The 25,552-nt window shown below is 35.1% G+C and overlaps 1 protein-coding gene across 2 annotated transcripts in view; it reads left to right on the top strand.

Annotated features, from left to right (window-relative positions):
* The window catches only part of TLK1 (tousled like kinase 1), a 68,806-nt gene that overhangs the window by 20,730 nt on the left and 22,524 nt on the right, over positions 1 to 25,552 (top strand). For both annotated transcript variants that reach the window (XM_039554982.1, XM_039554981.1), the window contains exons 2-11: positions 5,287 to 5,405; positions 8,893 to 8,964; positions 13,518 to 13,593; positions 16,125 to 16,171; positions 16,548 to 16,634; positions 17,730 to 17,819; positions 18,668 to 18,760; positions 19,977 to 20,087; positions 21,798 to 21,934; positions 23,260 to 23,448. In XM_039554982.1, the coding sequence (XP_039410916.1) occupies positions 5,292 to 5,405; positions 8,893 to 8,964; positions 13,518 to 13,593; positions 16,125 to 16,171; positions 16,548 to 16,634; positions 17,730 to 17,819; positions 18,668 to 18,760; positions 19,977 to 20,087; positions 21,798 to 21,934; positions 23,260 to 23,448 (1,016 nt within the window). In that variant the 5' untranslated portion in view covers positions 5,287 to 5,291. The remainder of the gene's footprint in view (positions 1 to 5,286; positions 5,406 to 8,892; positions 8,965 to 13,517; positions 13,594 to 16,124; positions 16,172 to 16,547; positions 16,635 to 17,729; positions 17,820 to 18,667; positions 18,761 to 19,976; positions 20,088 to 21,797; positions 21,935 to 23,259; positions 23,449 to 25,552) is intronic.

Here is a 25,552-nt window from a genome sequence, read left to right as displayed (position 1 = left end):
TCTATTCCTCGACTGACAACTTGTTCTGGGTTACTTTATTCTCTATTGGCATTTATAAGGCACTGAAAGTATAATCTGGAAGACACCTGGATCAATGTTTACCTAACTACATAATCGTTTATTATCAAATAGTTTGTTTTCTTGGAGGCAGAAATATTAACTTCATTACCATATTTTCCTGGAAATGAAAAAGTCCTTGCCAGTTGGTTCTGCAGTAAGGAAAACCCAGAATTTCAGAAAGCTAGGGAAGAAGAAAGAAGTTGCATAGTTCGGTTGGTTTGGTTTTGGTCTGGGTTGGTTTTTTTTCCCAAATGAAACAAGAGAAGAACTCAATTAAAAGGAAATACATGTGGATGCAGATACATATCTTCATGTGAAGAAAATGTGAAGAATGAAAAGTAGTTGTGTGGCCTCATTTTTGAGAGACTGCTTAAGGGTTTAAAAATCTGGGTTTAGTAATTTTCTGTAGTCTGTTCTGCATTTGGTATTTTAAAGCTTTCCTTTTACCTGCTGGTAAACGTGTATGCTAGAATGGCAACAGCTATCATACTCAATTGTTTTGAAGTTAAATTATTGGAGCATCAACATGGTAGGATAAATACATGTTTAGGATATTCCAAGTTGAAATTAACAGTTACTTAAGGACTTCAAGGATTGCATTGCAGTGCTGTTAAACAGTGGTTTCCATACTTGGAATGGTTACCATGTTTCAGGTCTGGTTTGATGCCTTTAATGGAATCTTGATGAAAAAACAGAAAAGGTTGTGGGGGCAAAAAGACCCCTACTTTCCAGGCTGCTTTTCCTGCTAGTGGAAATGTGTATACTGCCCCCCTGCCGCCTTTTTTGCCCCTTGCCCTTTTAGATGGATATTAGAATTACTGTTCTAAAGGATGCTACTGCCATTGAGGAAGACTACATGGTGCCAATATTATCAATGTTAATGTCAAATTTTCCTAAAAATATACTGGGCATAACTCTCATACTGTGTGTGTTGTCATAAAATCTGGGTGCCTACTAGGAGCACATCAGGAAATTCAATTTACATTTGGGCTATTGTTGAACTGTCTTTTTCTATTCAACAGATAAAGTCTCTGTGTTGAAGTATTTTGCTTTGGCATTAAAAGCTATATGCATATAAATGCCTTAAGGAAACCGGACCAAACTAGTTTGGCTTTCACTTAAGTGAAAGGTGGTTTGTGCTGGCCTTAAATCCAGGAGAAGGGGGCCTCCGTCTAATGTGGAGAGTTGTTCTAAGAAGAATCTGGCTTCTGCATAATGAACTTTATCTTCATTGTAGAAAGCTGACAATGTGTGAAGCTGTTGATCTTCATTTCAAAGCGGTAATTGATTGCCAGATAACAAGAGTCAATTCAGGGTAATAAGAGAGTCAAAGATAAATCCTGAGTTGTAGTACAAGAGTATCGAAGAAGATGCAGTTTTAGAAGGTAAAGAATAATTGCAGCTGCAATTCTCTGCTAAACTTTTTCTCCTAAAAGATCAGTTTTATTGAGACCTGAGAAGTATTTGGTTATACAAGTGGATCATTTACAAGTATTTTTGTATTTGGGGGTGTGGAGCCTTGGGGTAGAGGTATAGTTGGACTTCATTGTTTTTTGGTCACTGGTTCTGAAGTGTTCTAACTACCGTGGAGAATCCTTTGAATGTTTACATCTCTGTTTTGCTAAGGCAGACTACGGTATAATTGATCATACCAAATGCCATGAAAAAGCTTGCAGATTGCTTCTCTGACTTATAACTTTGAATTTCGACATACCCCATTGCTAAAGAAATTCTCAGAGGAATTTGGAGTACTTTTTAAAAAAGTTCCTGCTAAAAGTGTCCCTTTCAGGACAAGGTATCTATATATTTTATACTAGTTTTTAGAGGGGAGGCTCTCTATGGGTGTGATAAATTAATGTGGAGGATACCACCACTCTCCAAAAATACAAAAACGGGAAAGTGTTGGTAATTAAAAAAAAACCCAGAAAACTATCAGAAGAAGTATTCAGAGTCTGTAGTGGTTACAACAAATAAAGAAGCATAGTTTTTTAGGAATCCTCTGTGAATTTCAGGTAACCTTCCAAGGCCTTCTTTGGAAGGTAGTAGAAGTTTTCAATGGCAGTGCGTGGTAGCAATGCCAGTCTTTCCTTTAGCATCGTGGTAAATATGCTGTAAGTACTTGTGTAATGTGATTGAATGTCCCTTCAATTAGTGAGTTGGCTTTCAGGTGTGGGAATGACTTAGTTCAAATAAGAAGTCTGGGTATATTTTCAGGTCTGTAAGTTATATCAGTCTTGTTGGTAGCAAGGCATTCTGTGAGCAGGAGAATTTATAAAGTCTAATGTTTTAAAAAAATTGTATGTCCCTTACCTTTAATATGTAATTTCTATAATTAAAAAAAAATTGTCCCTCACATGAAATGCCTTAAAGCTGACAGTACCTTTAAAAGTAGGTACTTGTGCTGAGAATGGAAGGATTGTACAGAGCTACTTCTTTTTGATAAAACAGCTGTGTGTTTGGATGTGAATGGTGTATTTTAAATTACAACACGAATGAGGAAGGTAGTTTTTGGGATCCTTCCTGGGATTTCTCTCTGTTGAAAGAAGGTTTGAATCCAGCTTTTCTGTCTTGTCCTTCAAATCACAAAGTAGCGGAGTGCGTGTTGCTTTTTGGTTTTGAGTATTTAACAATAATAAAACCCAAACCAAAATAAAACCCCCTAATATAATAGCAAAAAACCACTTCAACAGAAATAGTGAAGAGAATGCAGTGCGTTCATTGGTGTGTGTAGGCTCCAAAATCTGAGCAGAAGAAAAAGGGGTGTATTTTATCTGTGCTGTGGATTGCCCCTTTACCTGCTATGTCAGCATTCTGACCAGTGACTTAACCCAGGGATGCTGCTCTTTTAGTGTGTTAGTATCTAGACACGGTACATGAGACCTGCAGTACTTCAGATGAGCCTTAGCTATATCCACAGTGATTATTGCTTTCCCACATTTCATAAAACAAACAGTCTAAGGTATGGTGGTATCTATTTCTGTAATGTACACGTGGCTTTACATCAGTAATTTTAAGTGATTGCTGAACTTTTGTGGGCAGTGACTATCAAATAGGCTAATAAATCAAAATACTGCTAGACCTGCTTCATTAAACGGTTTATTTGGTAAACTGAAATGCTTGTTTTTAGACTGACATACACTTTGAAACTTCTACTGTTACACAGCAAAATAATAATAAACTTTCCTGACAAATCTGTTGTGATTAATTTCTTACACTTTTTCAGAGCAATACTTTCCCATTAAGATATAGATTACATACATCATACATACTAGGAAAGAGTTGCTGAACAAATCTGCTTTAAAAAAAATACATATATATCTCCTTACTACACAGTCCATAAATGTAAGAAATATTTTTTGTGCATATGAGAAGTGTTCAATTTGTTACAGAAACCCTTGAAAGCAGTGTACAAGTACAACTTAGGAAGCAAGAGTTTAAAGAGGATTCCCAATTGTTCTGCACTCAGCATACAGTACATACACAAGCAGTTTTTAACCCAGAGAGTTTACAATCTAAAGGATGTAGAAATTGGAGAAATTTTTACTAGGCAAGTTCAGAGGCATCATTACAACTGCAGAGAAGGCAGCTGCAGTTTCAAGCTGTGTAATTCCCCAGCCTTGTTGGAAAAGAGTCCTTCAGCTGTATATATGGCTGTGTTTGGGTGTAGTAACAAAATGTGGTATCTCCAACCTGCCACTCGCTGTTTGATTTTTCAAAAGAAGACTCTGCCACACATTTCCTGAATGTTTCCTTATCAGCTGTTTATGTCTTGGTGTGATTTTCTTCCATCAGAGGAGGTCCGTTACCAGTTCCCATGGTAAATGAGAGCTGGCACCACACTTGCCATCATCTGCCTTCCTGTAGAAGCAGGAGCAACTTGAATTAGCCAAATAGCAGAAACAGTACTTCCCCTACCAGAGGGGCTAGCTCCATGGCCAGGAGTGGCCAAAATGTCAGGAACAGAAAGATCTGTCTAGGGCTTGAATGCTGAAGATTTTGAGATACTCAAGAGCCCTATAAGAAAGTGTCTTTTGACTTACTAATAGCGAGGGAAAAGCTATGTTGGTGAATTGGTTAGAATGTTTAGCTGATGGGTAGAGGTTTATAGCAGCAGTTAAACTTTGCAAACTAGTTTTCACAAAAACAGAATTCCAAAAGCTTTTTTTCATGGCACTATTCCTTTCTGAACTGCTGTGTTGTCCTGTGGGACTAAAAAGCACCAACTTGTTGTGTCTTAGTTGGAAAAAATTGAGGCTATTTTACTGTGTGGTACTTGGAGGATGTGCTATTACAATAGTGCATAAAGACTTCAACATGAAATATCTTATTTAAAATAAAGCAACTGAAATATTTCCAATTGAAGATAAACTGAATGTTCAAGTAGTTGAAAAGATAAAAATGCAGAATGCAGTTTGTGTAAATACGGAAGACTTATTTGTCTACATCATCTTTCAGACTCATTAAACAGCCGTAAGTGATTTAAATACAAATTAGGAAGCTGCACATCATGTTGCAGCCTACTCATGTAGGCTGAGCTCATCAGAAACTCCTTTTGTTCCTCCATTTCCTTCCACCTTATTTTCCTTGCCGATGCCAGCAGCACTGCTTAACCCTATTTACAGGGCTCTGTCAAAGCCATCACTTCTGCAAGGGTCTCTGTTAGTCTTGGTTCCCTTTTTATTGCTGATCCTGCTCCTTCTGTCTGATCTCTGGACCTCCATATAACACTGCATTCCTTTGCATGTGTTGAGGACTGTGATCTACCTTCTGATTTTCCTTTTGTTTCCCCCTGTAATTCCTGCTTGTTGATCTTTGACATTGATAGTCTAACATTTAAATAACACAGAAAACAAGAGCATTGCAGAATGCATTGCAGAATTGGGAGGTTTTATGCTGGAAAATACTTTCTTCCTGTCAGCTAGTTTTTAATCTATAAATAATTGCCTGGTTGGCGTATTGCATACTGCAGACTCTGTGTCTTACATGCCTCTAACAGGTTCTAGTTTTCAACCAGAGTTGACAAGGCTATTCTGATATGCAGAACTTTCCATGAAATTTTTGCAATTCCTTGAGTGCTTTGGTTATTAGGTAACAGATGGTGAGTCATTGTCAAGTTGAGGGTACAAATCTTTCCTTTGCATAGGCCAGCGGTATGTTTGGCTTGTTTGTAAAATATTCCACTGCAAATATTAGGAAATGTAATTAACTTACATCTGTATTTTTTAGGAGCAATGGATGAACTTCATAGCCTGGACCCAAGAAGACAAGAATTGTTAGAGGCAAGATTCACAGGAGTAGTAAGTGGCAGCACTGGGAGTACTGGAAGTGGCAGTGTTGGAGCTAAAGTAAGTCCTAAAAGCAGTCATTCAGATCTGCCATCTTTGACATACTAATTTATCTCACACCATCTCATTTTCATATTGTCCATGTGATTTACTTATAAAAGCATTGGGTTGAAAGAGGCTCTCAGAAAAATCCTTCTTAGTTTGTTATTTTGCTTTGAGATCGGGAACCTTTCTGTGACGTGGACATTGAGTTGTTCTTAAAAACACCGAAGAATGAGCTCATACAGGGTCTTCTGTGGTTTTGCTGTAGTGCGCATGTGATCAGAGATGGAAGATTTTCACAATATTTAGGTGGAGTTGTCCCTGCTGCAGATGAGCATCTACTTACAGTTCAGCTTGAAATAGACACAGAGAGATTGTTTTTAAGGTTAAACTTTTTTGAAGATTAATACCTATAGATAAACAAATTATTTCAACATTTTCAGACATTTATATCAATTTCTCTTACTTTCATTGTAGACTTCCTGTCCTTTAGTACCTAAGCCAGGATGCAACACTTGGGGAAGAACCTTATGAACACTGAATAATTACCTTCCATGTTTTGTGTATTACCCTTCAGTTAATACATCTGCAGTATAAATTTGTTGCGTATTCTATGTTGCATAGCTTCAGCTTCCAAGACTGATTTCTGCAATACTATTGCCTAGGCAGAAGTACTCCATTTTGTATTTGTGCATTTGAATGTTTGTTCTGCATCAAGTATAGTCCTTAATAACTGATACTAAAAAGGTGTAATACTAATTTTTTTAGGCACGTTTCCCTCATGACTAAATTACTTCTGAATTCTGTTTCCAAAGTGTTTGCAGTGTCCTCATATTTTAACTGCTTTACACAAACTTGTAGTATTTGTAGCTTCCTATGCTGTATTTTAGTTACTGGTATAGACAGAACAAAATACTTCCTGATAGCAGACATTGATGAAATTTCTGAAGACATGTGTGATATTGATGACTATTAACAAACTACACAGAATTGAAATTATTGTATAGTGATCTTGCATCATATCTTAATTGCTTTGGAAAGTGACATGAAGATAACTGTCAGAAAGCTGTAAAAAGGTGACATACTTGTTACTACCATTTAAACCAAGAAGTGAGTTAAATAGTCAGGGGAAGAAATGAGGTTGGACTGACACAGTGAAGTTGATTTACTGTTTAATTATCTTCTCATTATGATTGTTAAATTGTATATTTGCCATATTTATGCTTGAAATTAAACACAATAATTCTGGTCCATCTTTGTTTATTTATTCCTTGGGTTCTCTAGTACTGCTTACTTCCCTAATTAATTAACTCATTTTAATAGCTCAGGTAGCTGCTTATCATTAAAATTACTATTTATCCTTTTTTGTTACTAGATCTGTACTTTTAGCTTCGTTTAACTTTTAGCTTTTGATAAAACTGTTTTGGTCCCTTGCTTTATTGCAGATTTCCCTCCTCATAATCTGTCTACTGTTGTCTGTGTAATACATTTTTTTTTAAAGGCATTATCAAGTTTCTTGGGGTTCCTCTTCTTTAAACTTTGATTCTCTGTGAGTCACTGCTTACCATTTCCATACATCTGTTCAAATCTTTTTCTTGTTGTCTGTTGTTCAGCTGATTTCAGCTGTTAGCCAAATTACATTCCACTTTCACATTCTCAGTTTGTTCATCCAAGTTAGCCAGAAAAAGAAATTTAAAATAACTAATTTCCTTTTTCACTCTGTCATGGAAAAAATACGTTTCTTGTTCCTGATGCATTCCAAGATCTGTATCTCATCCAGTTGGTTTCCAAATGGATATCTAGGTGAAGTGGGTTTTTTGAATACTATCAAGATGCTTTGATAAATGTTTGCAGAAGGTACTATTACCACTGTTTTCTGATAGATGCAGCTCCTCATCTAAGACAATGTTGTTCTTACCTTCTAGTCCTGTGATTTGTTACACCATCAGTAAAATGACAATTATATCAGTTTTGTTTGTATTTCTTTTATCTGTAACCGTTCAGTATATCGATGCGGGTAACATAAAGTGTAGTAGCTGATCTGGGCTGTGTTTGGAGAAAAACACATTTTAAAAATACAGTCTTTAGTCTTGGTGGGAGATGTTCAGAAAGGCTTATCTGATTCTTGTTAAAAAAACTGATAAAACCTTTTTGGTCTGATGTACAGAGGTAACTGGGAAAATGTGAGGTATAAATATAATATCCCTTGGTCTGCCTTCACTTTGAAGGCCAAAATGAGAAACTTCTTTGTATACAAACCCAAATCCCCACGTGCCAGATTATCATTTTCCTAAACTAGCAAGACCATACAGAGCTTGCAACTGCACTTAATGCTTATTTTTTGAAATATTCTAGGTCATTATATTCTTCTAGTAATTAAATTGAAATGGACTCTTATTTATTTGGAATACTCTTTTGAAAGGTTACCCTTATCAACTGTTTTGCTGAAGAGTTTTGGAATTTCTGGGGGGAAAAAGCCCATCATGTTCAAGCATTTTTAGTAAGCAAGGTTGGAAATAACAAAAGTAGGTTATTGAGATTGTCTTAGCTGACTCCGATGACCAGATACTGACACAGTGCAAGGAAGAACTATATATGGGCATTTCTGTACTGGAGACTGCCCTGGGGGTGAAAATATGCATGGAAATTTTGTGTGTTTAATTAACATTTCTCTGGAAATTTTAATTCGGAGATGATCTAGTTATTCAGAAGATGTCACAGATGAGTATTGTCCTGCAAACTGATACAGGGCTGGAATTTAATGCTCGGGTGCAAACTGCTTTGGAACTAGTTTCACTTCAAAGTATTTGTTCTGCCTTCCTGTATAGAAGAGACCAGTCCATCAGTATAAGATTTTTGGTGGGTTTTTTTTTAATAAAGGGACACTCAGTTGATGATGACTTACTAAAATGTCCTTGTGCCATGCTGTGTTCAAAAGATCTCTGAATAAATCAGTCTTAGTAAATTTATTAATAAATTTTGTAATTTGGGACTATTTCACTATTTGGGTTTTTTTTGTTGATGGTGGTTTTTTTTCTTCCCTCACTCCTGTAAATTTATTGCTTTGTAGGAAATAATTTGTTTTAAGAAGGTAGAATAATACTGTCAATAGGTTTTAATTTTCTCCAAGACAGACTGGACTGTTGCAAAGATTATTTTTAAAATCTATTCCATGACAGAAAATTAAAACCTATTTTCATTAAAACCTCTTTTTCTTCCAAAATTGAAGAATTTTAGTAGTCCCCAGCACTTTCTTCATTGGTTTTGAATGTGCTAGGGTCTTACTTGGCTTAAAAGCAGTAGAAATTCAGAATTTACTGTGCCCTGTCAAAATACCTGCCTCTCAAGCTTCTTATCCCCCTTGCAAGTCACAAGTGCTCTCTAGTCAATCAGTTTTTCCATGTGAGCATGAAATGACTGTTACTTGTTGTAACTGAGAGTGATAATAGTGGATTATGTTTTATAATTCTGTGTGTAATGTTGGGTATTTTATTTGTCTTGGTAGGCCTCCACAAATAACGAGAGTTCAAATCACAGCTTTGGAAGCTTGGGATCTTTAAGTGATAAAGAATCAGAGGTAAGTATATGGGGCAGATTCATTATTACCTCAGAATTTTAATGCTAACAAGTAATTTTTTTTTATTCTACTTTGATACCTTATTTTGTATAGAAGGTTTTAAAGTAAAATGCAGACAACTCAGATAGATAGGGAAGAGCATAAATTACTGAAAGACATCATCTTGGAAGAGGAGCCATGACTGGAAGAAGCCAGTTTCTTTGGATTTTTGGTCATGAAACTAGCTGCTTCTCCTTCTCTATTTATGTAGTCATGGTCTGAGGATACATACAGCTTTTGGAGCTGAAAATGCTTAAATAGTTTGCTGTCTTTTGTTTCATAAGTGGTAAGTGTTTCATCAGCACAGATGACTTTGACTGGTCTTTGGATGAATCCCTGAAAGTACTCTAGAAACTCGTTTACCATGTTTTCTTCTAGAATACGGATTTATGCCAAGGACAGACAGTAGCCATCATCTTTATTTGTAAAAGCTGCAGTTGTCCCTGTGTATTTTTTTACCTGAATCCAGTTTGTAATCCAAAAAAAGGATTCATGCTTTTATTAGGTTTTAATGTGCAGAGCTCAGACTTCCCTTGAGTAGAATATTTTCCTCAGTGATGAGCACTGACATAGTTGCAGTAGTGCTACAGTTATATTGTAGTATAAATAAATACTCTTAGAATTTACTTATTTTGGAGTTGGTGAGTCCCTCTGACAGTTTTGCCTCTGTGTGTCGCAGACTGTGTGGACAAGGTTATACCCATTGTAACCAAGGGTGGATTTCTAGCCTGGGCTGGACCCTGTGTGACAGTGTGTCATGCTGGAGAGACAGTTGTTTGGAATGTGCTGTTGACGTTATTTTCACATGTCAGAGCTTTGCTTTGGGGCCTAATTGTTCATTTGCTCAGTCACTACAAGATGCTTTTTACTGGGCTGCCCAGCAAGTAAATTTAATTGGTTCCCAAAGCTGATACCTTACAAATAAAAGTTCTGTATGTGTGCTTTGTTTTTCTCGTTGAAAAAATCTCTGCTATGTTTTTTTTCCCCCCTCACCTTTTCCAGCTGGATTATGCATTCAGCTGCATAGACTATTTTCTTAACCAGAAGATTCTGTCTGTCTGTTGTTTTTATTCATGGCTTTCCCTAGAAATAATCGGGGCAGTGATGCAGTTCTGAAGTAGGTGTGGGAATAGAAATGTGCTGCAGTGGCCTGAAGGCTATGATGCATTATTGCACTTCCTTGACAGAAAAACATGTCTATGAGTAGTTGAGTGATCTCAGAACACTGACTATATGTGTAATAAGTTTCCAGTGTAGGAAAATGTTATGTTACAGTTGTATGCATGAGATACAGAGGCAAAGCTTTTCCAAGGTGTCAGAGTTTGAAAGTCTCTGCACAGTGTTTTAACCTCAAGCCATGCTTCTGGGTAGGGATAATATTTTTTCTTTTAAATATTCTAAGACTTGTATTCTAAAATAGAAATAGACTTATTTTTCAGAAATGTCCCTGCACAGAAGTCCAGCGCTCCGTTGCACAGTGAAAGATGAGTCTTAATGACATTGAGTAGTGAAATACAATTTCTGGACTCTTTTTCAGAAGTTGTTAGTAGTATTCACTTAAATTATAATTGTAATAGCAAGTATGTTAATAAATTTTTACAGTTCTTAAAACTACATCTGATTATTTATATGCTAAAGTACCATAAAAAGTAAGCTGTAGATCTTAGTATTGCAAAAAGGTTGTGGAATTGTTTTGTTAGTTTTTGTTTGTTTTAATAGTGTGACCTTGAAGGTTTCATAGTAATAGTGGTGGTAGTGTGGAAATAAGATGACTTGCTCATTGGGAAGCAGTGCCGTCATTTGATGTTGAGAGAGCACTGTTGTATTATAATAGGTTTTGGGAGTAAAAAAAAAAAGCAGACATGCCAATCTCAGAATCATTGAAATTAATTTCTAGCAAGAATGTAAATTTCTGATCAAACCGTGATGATACGTTCATGTCATTACTCTGTGCTTTCATCATGAAGTGGCACATTAAAAAACTATGAATGTGAAGAGAAGACTCAGGGGAAGCACAGTGAAATTGAGGGGAAAACTAGGATCAAGACCAAGATGTATGAGGCTGTGCTAATATGCCAGGCTGTGTGTGACTTTAATATAACTTTAAGGTTATCCAATGCTAGATTGTAAAACTTTTATCTTGCTTATGAAATAGTAAGATTTTAATCTAAATCTTGGCTATATGTAAATACTTTGGAAGCTACAGAAAATAGCTTCAGTCTTCATTTACCAGGAGGATACTCCCCAGCCCCATTAGTCTTCAGTTTCTTGTAATTCATATGACTCCATTCATTAGGAAGGATTTTGGAGTACATTTTCTAGTGATTGATGTGTGCTGTACATTATCATGTGAATTTTGTGCTTAGAAAAGGGGAACATGACCTTGTTGAGTAACCTCATTAATAACCTCATTAGTGTGCTAGTACTTTCTAGTTTGGAAGGTTAAATTAAACACTGAAAGAAATCAGAAGAGCTTAAGGAAATAGACACTTATGAATTATTTGAGTTTTAAAACTATAAACCTCTTTAAATGGCTGCTTTTTAAATACAAGCCACAGCAGCTGGGAACTAGTTTTGGTGGGGGAAATCTTATGTGTTTTGTCATTAATTAGCTTTTAAAAGGTGTTTTGGGTTTGTTTTTTTTGGTCTTTTGTTGGTTTGGTTTGGTTTTTTGGGGGTTTTTTTTGTTCAGTTTTGTTTGGGTTTTTTGTTGTTTTTGTCTTGGGGATTTTTTTTCCTTTTTGTTTTTTTTTGCTTGATATGGTAGGTAAAAATGATTGCATTAGAATTTAACTGCAAAATTAAAAGTTGGAAAACAAGAATAACTTGAAAATGTTTGGTTAAGTAGTTTCAATTTAGTTTGTGGAAAGATAGCTTAATGTTACCTATTTAACTGGCAATAATTCCAAATTATTAAAGTAAAACTTCTAAGCTATGTTTTCTGCTTTTAGAATCAATAGTCTTGAGATAACTTCATTTCCAGGAATCTGTGTTATGTAGTTTGCTAATGTATGATAGCACTGTAAAAGATGCAGATATCAGTTGGATGAGTTTATTTAAAATAAAATACATTTAATTTGAACTTAGTTTATAGCCTGGTAATACAACAGTTACAGTTGTAAAACTTCCAAAGATATTTTTGTGAAGCTCCACACAGTGTCAGAACACATAAAAAATACATGGTATCAGTAAGGAAGACCTTTCTTGTCTTGCTGGTTCTTTTTTAGACTAATAATTGTCTAGGGATCACAGGTAGCTTAAAGTGGTTCTTGCCAACATAAATACTGTTGGGTATTTGTAGTAAATTTATATTTGAGCATATCCACATAAAGATTTTGGAATTGAAATGTCCTTGAAATGATTTTTTGATGGTTGAAATTTGAATGTTGGTATAATATGCTGCATTAAGAAAGCATACTAGGAGCACCAAATGACAGATACAATAAAATGATAAAAAGATGGTATCATGAGAAAATGAAGCATCTTGTCACTGATCTCAAGTTTAGTCTAAGCAATTAGGGACCTTTGATTTATTGGTAAAATAGTACTGGTAGAATAGTTCATGTAATGTCTCCTATGCTTTCTCCAGTTATGTGTGAGGCACCACGAAGAATACCCAAAGAGCTGCAATGTGCTCTCCTTGAGCAAGAGCAACTTGTATCATTTAACTTTAATAGGGGAGACTTAACTGGTTTGAATCCTCAGATCAAAGAGGAGCAAATACAATTTAGAGATGCTTCTGATCACAGCCCTTTCTTGTTGTACATGCTGACTGTAATTTCTAGGTAACTGTATAGAAAAATTTATTCCAGAAATATTAACAGATTTGTATTTTTTCACTTACCATTGATGCTTTTCTTTTTTTTTCTTGAGATAAAAGTATATGAGGAGGACAACACTTTCCAAGTGGATAGATATTAACATTTTGAGCAATTTTTGCTTTTTTTTCCCTCTTTTTCTATCTTTTTAATTCTCAGCAGATTCTGGAAATCTGTACAGTTTTTATTAGTTTGGAAATATCTTTTGCACTTCTGAAAAAGTGTAACATTATTAGCTTCCTATTGAAGCACTAGTACTTTGTGTTTATGCTACAGCAGTTTGTAGAAAACACCATCAATAATCAGATTATTTCACTTAAGTATTAAGCTTTAAAACACCCACACTAAAATACAGAGATCTTGATAAAATACAGACATAAATGAAACAAAATTGGGTGTTCATAAACCCTGGAATGGATGAAAAGAAGTAATTGCTTAACAATTAATATGTAGAATTGCCTTTTGGGAACTAATTTAAGAACTACCTTCCTCTTTCTTAAATATCTCTTCTAGCTTACAGTTACCTGATTGACCAGAGATCATATTATCTAGTTTAACTATGATCTGAAATTACACCCCTGCTGAATTGTGAAATCATGTTTTATGGATGAGGATTTAAATTTATTTCACAATAATATAGCAATAATATAAATAAATAGAGCTTATGTTGCGTCATGTTCTTTTTGTTGTTTGTAGACTCCAGAGAAGAAACAGTCAGAACCTTCCAGAGGAAGAAAAAGAAAAGCAGACACTCAGAGTGAAAGCAGCCAAGGTAAACTAAAATATAAATTGACTAGGTAGTGATTGCATGTAACGCAGTTTTGACTGTTAGCCTTACAAATTCTCTAGTTTTGCTTATGTAAGATGGGTGTTACGTTTTGGATGATAGTTTCGTATTCTTCTCACCCTCCCATTTGTCACTGGAAGGGATGGGCAAGTAAAATGTGAACTGGACTGGTAATTACCCAAAAGAATCATTAGCTACTGCATGTGTAACTCACAGCTATGATACAACTCTGTAATCTTTTTAAGAATTACAGCAACTCTTCTCATGCAAAATACCTTGTGGTTTGAATTTCTTTTTAGTAGATAAGGGGAAAAAGGGATTACCAATTACAATATCTGATGCTTGTTTTACAGGTATATATAAAAATTGAGTTTTATTCTTCCTTTTCTATGAAAGATTGTAGTTGTCTAGAGGGGTGGGGAAATAATGACGAGACTGATTTCTAATTTAATATTTACAAAGTTTAGTTTTTGTCATTCCTCTCTTTAAGTGACTTTTGAGCAAGGACTGGTGGAAATTTAACCTCAAGACAAAAATTCGTCAGAAGGGGAGCGGAAATAGTTCTGATAACATCTGTATCAGCTTTATTTCTCATTCTAACTGAGCTAGAAAATGTCACTTCAGATATATATCAATGTGCTCAATATCTGGAAGTCTTCGTGATGCAGCATGCTATTAGTAGAAGAATTATGTAGTTTGACTAAAATTAATTTCTTTGTGTTACTTTGTAGACACCTGCTTTGTTCAAAGAACCTGAATGAAATTTCGCATTTTCATTGTTTTAGTAGCTTATCCTTCCTGTTACTAATGAGTGTTGAAATTAGAGATGATGGAAATTTTCGGAACTTTTTAATACAGAAAACACGATTATAATGTCTTATAATTACTGTTTTACTGTCAGCAGCAGTGAAACTGAATAGTCTGCACTGCAATATTCTCAAGGAGCTGGCCTAAGAAGCTGCAGCCTCTTGGAGTGGTACAGTATAGTCAAAGCACAGCAAATAATTCACTTCTATTGTATTGGAAAAAAGAAACAAGAAATCAATCTCTTGTATATTGCATACCCAGGATATTGACTATGTAAATTAATCTATAAATGTTGAAGAAAAGGATTGTTTAGAACATAGAAGTAATTGGAACGTGGGATAAATCAGTGTAAATCTATTCATAATTGGCTGTGCCAAAATAATTTGACATATTTCTTCAGTGCAGAGTTCTGTAACATGACATCAAATTGATTTTTCTATACTGAAAAGGAATGCAGTCTGTCTCATTTATCTGAATGAAAGCAGATTTTAATTTGATAAAGTGATATGTAAGAATTAAGCATGAAGACAAATCACTAGCAGAATTACTGGGTAGGTAAAGAATTGGCTGGAGGGAAGTAGCAGTGATACGTACTGGGTAACTACTGGAGAAGTTGGCTGTGTGCTGTTCTAGGTCTTGGAATTATTCTATCTAAAGTTTACTGTTAAAAGTCTTGACAAAAAAAGGGCTGCCAAATGTTTCTGGTTTTTTGTGTTACTTCTTAGTGACACAGCATTATGCAGCAGTGTCAGTACGGTGGAATATTGGGATAGAGAGAATTCATCAGGGCTGAAACAACAGAAAAGCTTGAAAATCTTTGCTAAAAAGTAGAAATTGAATTTATGGATCGATGCATAATGATCTCCTAATGTATTGCAAAAATTTCTTTCTATAAAGTAAAAAGCTTTGAAGAGTAGTCCGTTTCCAAGATGTCTCCTAACAGGTAGTCTGACTTACACAGGAGAAAAACAGTCTTAAGATTTATTGGTCATCTCAGGGCCGAACAGAAGAAAGCATTTGTGCATTGGATAAGGTATAGGTGCGATCTCTGGAATGCCACATACGGGGCAGGTCCTCGTGTTGAGGCAATACAATTCACGTTAGTTCTTCTAAAGTCTCAATACATTTGAGATGAATTCTAATCTCATTCGCTGGTGTTTTGTTTCCCTCATTAACACTGTGAGTTACCCAGTTCATAATCAGGTTAAGAGGACTGGAAATACTTGTCATCCTCTATGCTCTCACTGTTACTGGCATTTAGGAGAATCCTTGGGCAGAACATTTGGGCATAATAACTCACCCAGAGTATATAATGTTAGTAGACTTGGTTAATTTGATACTTCAGAAGTGGGTGAACTTTGAGATAGTGCTTGAAAAGGGGAGGGACTTAGAGCTAAAGGTTTGATCTGTAGGATGAGAGATGAGTTTCCTGTTATTTAGAAGAGATCTAGGGTTTCTTCTGAGTCTGCTCTAAACTGGTTTAGGAATTGAGGGTGACTTAATATCTGATTTCTCAATGAATAGAATATGAAAATCCCTTTGTTTTGGTCAATCCCTTAATTACCTACATAGGGACATCACGTATTGCCGCATGAAAGAAAACCAATTAACAAGTGGTAAGATTTCGCTATAATTATAGGTAAAAATGTAAGATACCTCTACAAGTAATTTATTTAACCAGTTCTAATGTATTACTGTGTTTATTGTAGGAAAGAATATTGGGGGACGTGGTCACAAGATTAGTGACTATTTTGAGGTAAGAATTTTGTAAATTTTACTTTGGTTTTAAAATTTCCTTTTAAAATATCCTTTTAGCTTTTTTTGCATGCTACAACATTTTTGGTTGTAATGGACAGGCCTCTTGAGAGATTACTTCTTTTTTCTCTACGTAAGCTTCTGACTATTAAACCTTGAAGTAGAGATGCAGTCATCTCTTGGTGGAACCTGAACTAAAATACAAAACCCATTATCTTTCACACTTTTCTTTAACAGCTAAAGGCTGCACTAATAAAAGTAATACAATCTGATTTACAAATCCTGTGTACAGATGAGCTGTATCATTCAGTAGATATATATATATATAATGTATTTTGAGAAGTTTGACTAATTGGATGGCCATATCTGCTCTACAGTACCAAGGTGGAAACGGCTCAAGTCCAGTGCGAGGCGTACCTCCTGCAATCCGCTCTCCTCAGAATTCACATTCCACTCCTTCTTCTGTAAGTCTGTCAACTTCCTAACTGCTGGAGATAGTTTTATAGTCTAAAAATAGCAAAATCAAAAATAATCTGTATTCAAGGGGAGAGTTTTGAAAGGAATGACTCCTGAGAAAGAGTTCATTCTTCCAACAGGAAAAAAAAAATCAAATTAAGTATTAAAACTAAATTTTTCTATTAACACTGGGTCATTTTTTCTTAAATCTCTTTTTATATACAAAGTAGTTACGTAAAATGTTCAATAAATATTAAAATGTTGTAATGACATGTATTCATAGGCCTCACACAAAAAAGGAGAGGTTTTTTGTTACTTATAAGGAAACTTGAACTCCTAACTTGGGACTTTAAAAGCTCAGTTTTTGATAAATAGTAATTTTTTTTTAATAGTTGATACCTAATCTGCCTTTAAAATTCTCTTTGTTGGTCGTGCTAATTCATTTTTTTCCTTCTCATAAACACAGTTTTGATGCTCAGCATACCAGCATGGTATTCTAAATGGCCAAACAACTTTTGCCAGTTACAGAAAGGATTTGTTTTCTTTGGTGGTAGACCTCAGCTTTTATTCCATGTGCATTTAACTTCAGGCATCCTCTTGGTCTTGCCAACAATATGGAGTGTAATACAGATTGTGGAATTTGTCTTGAGAAAGGTCTCATTCACACAAACCAGGTTCATTAACAGGATTTGTGTTCTGATCTGCACTAGCTTCCCCTCTCTGGTTCTCCCACGAGAGCTAAACACTCCAAAAATAACTCACATTATTCTTGAGTTGTGAAAGCTCAGAATCAGAAAAATAAGTCTATGTACGACTGACATGACCTTATGTCAGGCTTGTATTGTCTTAAATCTTTCAGTCTGTTTCCCAAAAGTGACAATCTTAGTTTTCTTAGAGAATATATTGCATCTTTCCTGAACTGCAAGTGATATGTAATGCCATACTGGTAGCTCTCAATGCAGTGCTCCAAGTAGTAGCCTGTGTAAGAAAAATACCTTGTTTCTCTATTCTTTGTGATGTTCCTGCCAAGAGTTGTAACAAGGCTATGCTCATAATTAAATATTACAGCTGTATCTAAAATACTTTGCTTTCATGCCTTTCAGGTTCGACAGAATAGTCCTTCTCCTACTTCATTAGCTTTCGGGGACCACCCTCTCACACAACCAAAGCAGTTATCTATTAAGATTACTCAGGTAACTTTTTGAGTAGAGCTATCCTATATCACTTCAGACTGCAGGAAAAAAAAAGGTAGTTATGTTTATTTCTTTCTCTTTTAACTTCTTCTAAACTCTTAAAGGCTTTCAAAAGCTTTGCTTTTTAAAATTGCCAAAGCATTTTTTCTGTTAAGTTCAGCAGCTCATAGTTTAAATATCTATGGTGAGTTTTGAATTCAGCAGTTGCTTGGCTCCCAGCATTGCACTTCATGGTTACATAGATGACCATGTCATTGGTAGGTTTTGCTCAAGATTTTAGCTGTTGTGTGATTTTAGAAGTAGAGGCTGCTCTTTCAGGCAGTATTTGAATTGACAGCTGCCATTGTCATACTGCATTTAAAATCCGACATTGAAGAAGAAAAATGAGATGGCAGTCAAAGTGATCAACACACAGCTCTGACGTGACTTTTAAAAGCTGAAAGCAACTGTTCCATTCTCTCTGCTGTTTCTGGCGTGATCTGTTCTCTTGCACGTGTTAGTCAGAAAAGGTTGCTTCATCTGTTGACCAATACTGAAAAATTAATTAGTTGACATTTACGTTCTTGCCCTGTTTTTTATGCTTTTTTATGAACAATAACTTCTCAGTTGGTGATGAAATATTTTAATATTGTTAATGGTTTGTCCCAACTGTTCACAGTTGTCCTCATGAAGAGGGAAAGCAGTTTTTCATTAGAACATGTCATGACACTTCCAAAACACCTGAAAATAAGATTTGCTGATCTTGTTGAATGTTTTAAAGTAGTTTATTTCTCTTCCTAACAAACATGAGAAGACTGATGCTGTAGTTGTTAAAGGAAAAAATAAATATTTCAAAATATTCTTTGTAGACTGATCTCACAATGCTGAAATTAGCTGCACTAGAAAGTAATAAAAATCAAGACTTGGAAAAGAAAGAAGGTCGTATAGATGACTTACTCAGGGTAAGTGTTGGACATGGGGTAAAGTTATTTATTCAGAACAACAGACTGAATATGAGGCAGATATTTTAGATTTTTTAAAAGTTACCTAAATTAAAAGGTATAACAAGTTTTTAATTTTTGTAGTTTTTTTCTTAAATTTAATAAGTCTATATAATGAAATGTATAAGGTGGTTTTTTCAGCTTCTGTACTACAACTTGTTAATGATTAAATATGTTAGTAGACTTACAAAGGTGCAAGGAAAGCTAATGCGGTTTGCAGGCAGTTGATTAATTCCTTGAATTCATATTATAATTCACCTGATGGGTGGTTTTGGGGGTTTTTTTGGTTCTAATTGTGAATAGCCCTTATCAGTGGAACAACTGTTGGTGTTTTCAGAATGGAGGTGATTGTGACAGAAATAATTACAGGCAATGAATAACTACTTTTAAAAAGAAAACTATGCTATACTGTGCTCTAAGACATGTTTTCAGAAAAAAATCTTAATGCTTATGCTCTTGAAGGAAGCATTGGAGAGGTGATAAGTAGAAATATGAAATATGAAACAAACTTGTATTTAGAAGTTTGTTTAGTGTTTGTATGTGTACATACATATGCACAATACATAAAAATATTAACCCATGCAGTCATATACTATGAAATTTTATATGTAGACTGTTTTAGCACATGTTCAACAGTATGGGATAGACAACCCTAAATTTTCTTTTAAAATTTTATTTTAATAAAAATAATATTGTTGTGGGATTTTTAAGGTAATAAGTTAAATATAATTGGAGCAAAGGAAATTTGTTAAACTTCCTACTCAGATAATTGAAACTTTTATCATTGTAAATTTTTGCTTTCTTTTAAATTGAAGATGTCAGGATTCACATGACTTCAGAAATCATATATAAAATTTAAACTTTCTCTTTAAATGAAAGTCAAGCCCTCAGTGGAGATCTGAACAAGAGATTGGTACAGAGCTTTTATATATTCTCTATATGCTGAATGCTCTGTAATACAGAATGCAGGACAATGTAAAGGAAATAAGAGAAGCTAGGCATGCTTCTGCAGATTGGGATAAATTTGTGAAATAAAATCTTTCTTTAGATAAATAGATGTGTTTATGTGTGTTCCTTACTTTAGTCATGTAAAAGTAGATGTACTTATTTTCTGTGACAGCTGATTTAAAAAACAGTGTTTCAGTGTACCTCTTCATATTTTGTGTGTATTTATTAGGCTAATTGTGATCTTAGAAGACAAATAGATGAACAACAAAAACTACTTGAAAAATACAAAGAAAGGTTAAACAAATGTATTTCAATGAGCAAGAAGCTTCTAATTGAAAAGGTACGTTTACTGATCTTAAAATCTATGTGATACAAGGTGGGACATTGCAGTAAAACTCCATTATGATTCCTCATTTTCACTTCAACTTTTTCACATTAGTTGCTTGAGATTGAAACTTCATATCCATGATCTCTATCTGGTGGTATTTTTATAAACCTGAATAAGCTACATAAAATGTTTAGCCTTTTTGAGATTTGTGGAAAACGTAGCTTTTTTAATTTAAGGATTTACCCATTGTAAGGAATTCAAGATATAGCAAAGCATAAAAGTTAAGAAATTAGTATATGGTGTATTTTCTGGACAAATTGTAAGATCACAGTGGATAAAAGAATTTTTAAACAATCTATTGTGGAGAGGAGATGGATAATATTTCTTTGTGAGACACTTAAGTGGCTAAGGTATTTTTTGATGTAAAATGATAAAATGCCATGTTAGCTCTGAATTATTGGAAAAAAGGAGATGAAGATGACTGCCTTCATACTATTAAATGAAAGATTTTTTTTTTTAATTTCATGCCCATTATATTTAAACTAGCAGTAATTTATTAGAAGACAAGGATACCCTGTTTCTCTCCCTCTTCTTTAAAATAGCCTCATCTAAAAAAAGAATCTTAAAAAGTTAATAGAAAATCATGTTATTACAAATCCGGATACAAAAAATTTTAAGATAAACAGCCCAAGTGCCTTCCCTAGTGCTAGCTGCTGGATGCTGCTGTCATATACAATGGCAAAAAGTGAGCCATTGGAGGATTAGGGGGAGTTTCCTCACTAGCATGTCATAAATAAATTATTGCAGATCTTTTTAAGTTCCAGCATGAGGGGTATGCCAGGAAAAGATGCATCAGATCTGTTTGGCATGATAGTAGATGGGTACCTTCAGACTGAGAATACCACAAGGGATGTTTCTTGTGAAAGGCCCTTCTTCAGTCTGTTTGCAAAAAGATCCTTAATTCTGACAACTTCTCATTCTGTGTGTGTGTGATTTTGGACCACAGACATTTCTTATGAAGCAAGCATTTGTAACAATTAAAGAGGTTTCCTTGCATTAGGTGTTCACAGTGCTCTTTCCTCTCTGAAGAGACTAGGCAGACTCAGTTGTCACATCCCAAGGATGCTTCTGGTAGCAGTGCTGGTTCTGAGAAGGGCATCTGCTTCTGTCACTGCAAGTGAATATCTGATTGCAGTTAAGCCTGCCCACAGTGTGTTCCCACATACAGGTCCCTGCCCCAAGTCACTTTGGTACACGTAGTAACACAGATGCTCTGTTTCCAGGAAATAAGTTTCCAGGCTAAGTATAGTAGGTGCATTCTTTATGATATCTAAGTTGGCTCCTGTGTTGTAGTAGACATGTACAGATAGAATCTTAATTATATCCTCTGTGATGCTGATACTCTTATCAGTTTTTCTGTATTTACAAATAAAGTGGTTTTTTAATGACGAAGAGTAGCAAACTTTGTGGGAAAACTGAGCCAAACTCAGGTTCTTTTTTTTCTGCATAAATCATCCTCTAGTACTCATTCTGACAACTGCAGATGCTTGAGTTCTGTAGAAATTAAAATAAATCGAGTAAATACTACAAGATATTTTCATTTACTCTACTCTTATCCTTGCCTTAAAAGGCTGTTGGAGGAAGAAAAACCCTGAGTGTTTTACTGACTTTTTGAACACTTTCGTGTTACTAAATATGAAATTTTTTTTGTTGTTTTCTTAGAGCACACAGGAGAAGCTGGCAAGCAGAGAGAAGAGCATGCAAGACAGATTACGCCTGGGGCATTTTACAACAGTTCGTCATGGTGCTTCATTTACTGAACAGTGGACAGATGGCTTTGCATTTCAAAATCTTGTGAAGTTAGTCAATGCTATGTTCTTAAAATTCTCACTAATTGTTACTTCCCTCTAGTGGATTTTTTTATTACTAATGTTCTAGGATTGAAGCAGGTTTTCATATGTTGTAGTTTGCTTTGCCTTTTGAAAACTGAGAATAGAGTATAGAACTCCATTAGTCAGCTGAGGGAATGTTAAGGTTTTGTGTCTTTAAAAACCAGTTTGGTTTCACTTTGTTGTAACTATCTTTCGAAAAGCATGAATATAGTAAATAAGCAGCACATAATTATTGAACTCAGCTGATGGAAAGAGCTATAAAACTAAATCAGTGATTTTTCAGGAAGCTAACCATGTATCATTGGTAGTCATTGGCACAGATGAGGTCTGTGAAGTTCTCACTGGTCACATAGGTGCTACCTGCACATCCTCATGGCAGCAGCTTTGTCAGGCATCCTGCTCTTTAGTGCTGTGAAGGAGCAGTGAAGAATCTGGCAGCCTCAGATGGAGTGTAGTGCAAGTGGATGGGGGAGAACAACCACCTGGAAAAGAGCTGCCATAGCAGTTCTTTCAGCAGAGACAGGGCCAAGGAAAAGGACTTCGCAAGACTGTCAGAGATGGTGGTAAAATAATTATGCAGTGCTTCCAAAGGTGTTCTTTGGTAATGAGTCTGATTCACTGGAGATACACGTATATAGATAGACGGATACATATATTTTTAAAAGTAATTCACCAAGATTGTGGTTTTTGAAGGGCAGTATTTAGTCTTAGCATTGTGGGATTGCCTAGGACACTGTTTTTCTCAACAGTCTTAAAAACAGGCTGTAGATATGCTTTGCATAAAAGCTGTAATTGTAATCCTTTGCCATATAACCAAACTGATGATTTATTTGGGAACGGCCAGATCACATTCCGTATTTGGCCTATTAAAAATCAGGTACTCTCTGTTGATGCTGTCAGGGGGCATTATTTATGGTATAAAAGAAGGTATCCACCGTCATCAGATTTTTTTTTCTTCTTTTTCTAGTGCAGAAGTCATGCATAACACTTTCAAAAACAAAACAAAAAACCCTAAAACAAACATGCACAAAACCCCAAAACAACAAAAACCATAAAACCCCAACCAAACAAAACACCCTGAAACGACCCTATATTTAAAAAGTAAATTGTGCCATAACTTGAGCAAAATTTTTCCACCTCATGAAGAACACTGGTATTCTTTCTCCTAGGAGCTATTTTCACATGTACAGTAAGTTTTCTAAAATTTCTAAATGCCTTAGCAGTTAAAAAGATAGTTCTTCAAAAAATGCAAATTGATGAAACTTTAATAAAGCTTTTTTTGGGGTTTGCAGGCAGCAAGAGTGGGTGAATCAACAAAGGGAAGACATTGAAAGGCAAAGAAAGCTCCTGGCCAAGCGAAAGCCTCCAACTACAAATAATTCTCAGGCACCATCTGCCAATTCTGAACCCAAGCAGAGGAAAAATAAAGCTGTGAATGGGGCAGAAAACGATCCCTTTGTTAGACCCAATTTACCACAGCTGTAAGTTTAACATTTCAATCAGTCTTTTACATAAATTCTCAGATATTGTCTCTGTGTGTTCTATTCAAATAACAGCATAAAAAGACACTCGGTATATTCAGCAGCTATATTCTCACTAACAACTTGCTGATGTTAGGGAAATTTGCACCACTGTCTATGAAGTTGTTGTACAATTGCACAATTTATTTTTGGTAAAGTCACCAGAGAAGGGCCCATTCTGGGGTTAGGCAATGTTCCTTACGTTATCCTGATCTAGAAGTGTTCTTATCCTGGCTTCTTAGTCTTGTAATGTCGCTGATACCAAGTGAACTTTTCTTTATCCACATTGGTTTAAGAGCTCCTCCTTTAGACAGAGATTTTTTTTTTCCATATAACAGTATTTAGTTGACAAAAAAGCTTCTTTCAGCCTTTAGTATTTGAAGACATGTCTTAAAACAAATGGAACGAATATCTTTTTCCCCTTCTGAATGCTACATCCCAAGATCAACTGTCAGAATTACTGATCTCATTTCACATATTGACAGTGTTGAAATTTTTTGTCATTGAAACATAAAAATTGTGATTTATTATAGAACTCTCTTTTTTTCTGGGGACATTTTTTTCCTGCAGACAGAAAGGCACACAAAGATGTGTTCTTGACATTTAATTTGAATATTTTATGAAATTGCTGCTTCATGGTATTAGTTACTGCCCTTGCTGCTAAGAGGCTGCAGCTGATAGTATATCTGTTCCTAGTTTATTTTTAAGCAAATAATTAGGGTTAAAAAGACTAGCAGATTAATCTGTGTTACTTTGCAGAAGTAAGCTACCTGTGTTGAGCATGGTCACCTGTCACTTCTCGTGTAGAGACAGTAATTTATACCTCTGGGGATGGAGGGTATATAAATTGCTCTGGTTAGATCTGCAAAATACATACATTTGGACCATCCCTTTGAAGACAGCTGCGTGTGTTTTGCATAATGCATCATTCTTAAAATTCACATTGTGAAGTTGTTGTGCTGTGACAAAAATATGAAAATACAGTAGTAAGGCAATGTAAGCAAATCTTGGTTAGCATTACTTGTGTTTTGGTAGAGAGCTGAAGAGTCATTGCTCATTGTGACTTTTTAGTAATGCTTAGTGCCTGTGTTTCTTCTCAGACCATAATTAATACTTCTGAATAGTACAGTAAATATTGCTGTGATGTTAAAAATACCTGTGTGTTTGAATGTAATCCCTCCTGTTACTAAAAGTAACATTTAAGTAATGGAAAATGTCTGAAAATTTACAGAAATTTTTATTTGCTAGCTTTTGGCTCGTTATATTCCCATTATCTTATTGCTGCTTTGAGAGATGACAAAATATAAATTTGGGGAAAAATACAGACAACGTTCTAATTTTTAAGTAGGACAAGATGAATTCCTGGTAATAAACTTCAGAATATTTTCTGGTGTTACATGGTGTAAAATAATTTCCAATTTACTAAAGACCACAAATTTTCATTTCATCTGACTTAACCAGTTACATGTTAAATGACACATGAAAATGCATGCTTGTTATGGAATCACCAGGAGAACAATCAAAATTGTCCTTTTGTATCTAACGCTAGCATGAATGTAAGCAGTTATTGAATCAAAACTGTTTTGCCTTTAAGTATCATAGTTTGATCATTGTATAATCTAGATATGAGATTACTTGCCTGTATCGTAAGCTTATAAATTTTGTTTCAGATCTTTGAGAAGATCTGTAATGCATCCTGAGATCACAGAATCATTTAGCCACATCATGCTTTTAGGCCTTTACTTGAAAGGGTTTTTTTGTATTTAGGATTTGCTATAACTTTGTCTAGTAGTAGTATGTGTTGACTCCTTTCTGCTTCTCAGTAGAGAATTAAATGTTTTGTGTATCTTGGGAAAACATTAATTGTGCACTTCCATTTTAGAGTAAATTTATCATGTGCTCTATGTGATTCTCTCCTATTAGATGATGCTTATCACTGTTTCTGCATTACTTTGGCAGTAATGATCTTAATTAGTGTAGTCAAATGGAAAAGGTTCTGTTTATATGAGGCATGAGGAAATGCAGAGCTGCTTGAGATTAGTGAACTAAACCAGTAGTGAATCAG

This window comes from Corvus cornix, chromosome 7 (assembly GCF_000738735.6).
Source record: "Corvus cornix cornix isolate S_Up_H32 chromosome 7, ASM73873v5, whole genome shotgun sequence".
Lineage (NCBI taxonomy): Eukaryota > Metazoa > Chordata > Aves > Passeriformes > Corvidae > Corvus > Corvus cornix.
This window is presented reverse-complemented; position numbering and strand designations above follow the sequence as displayed.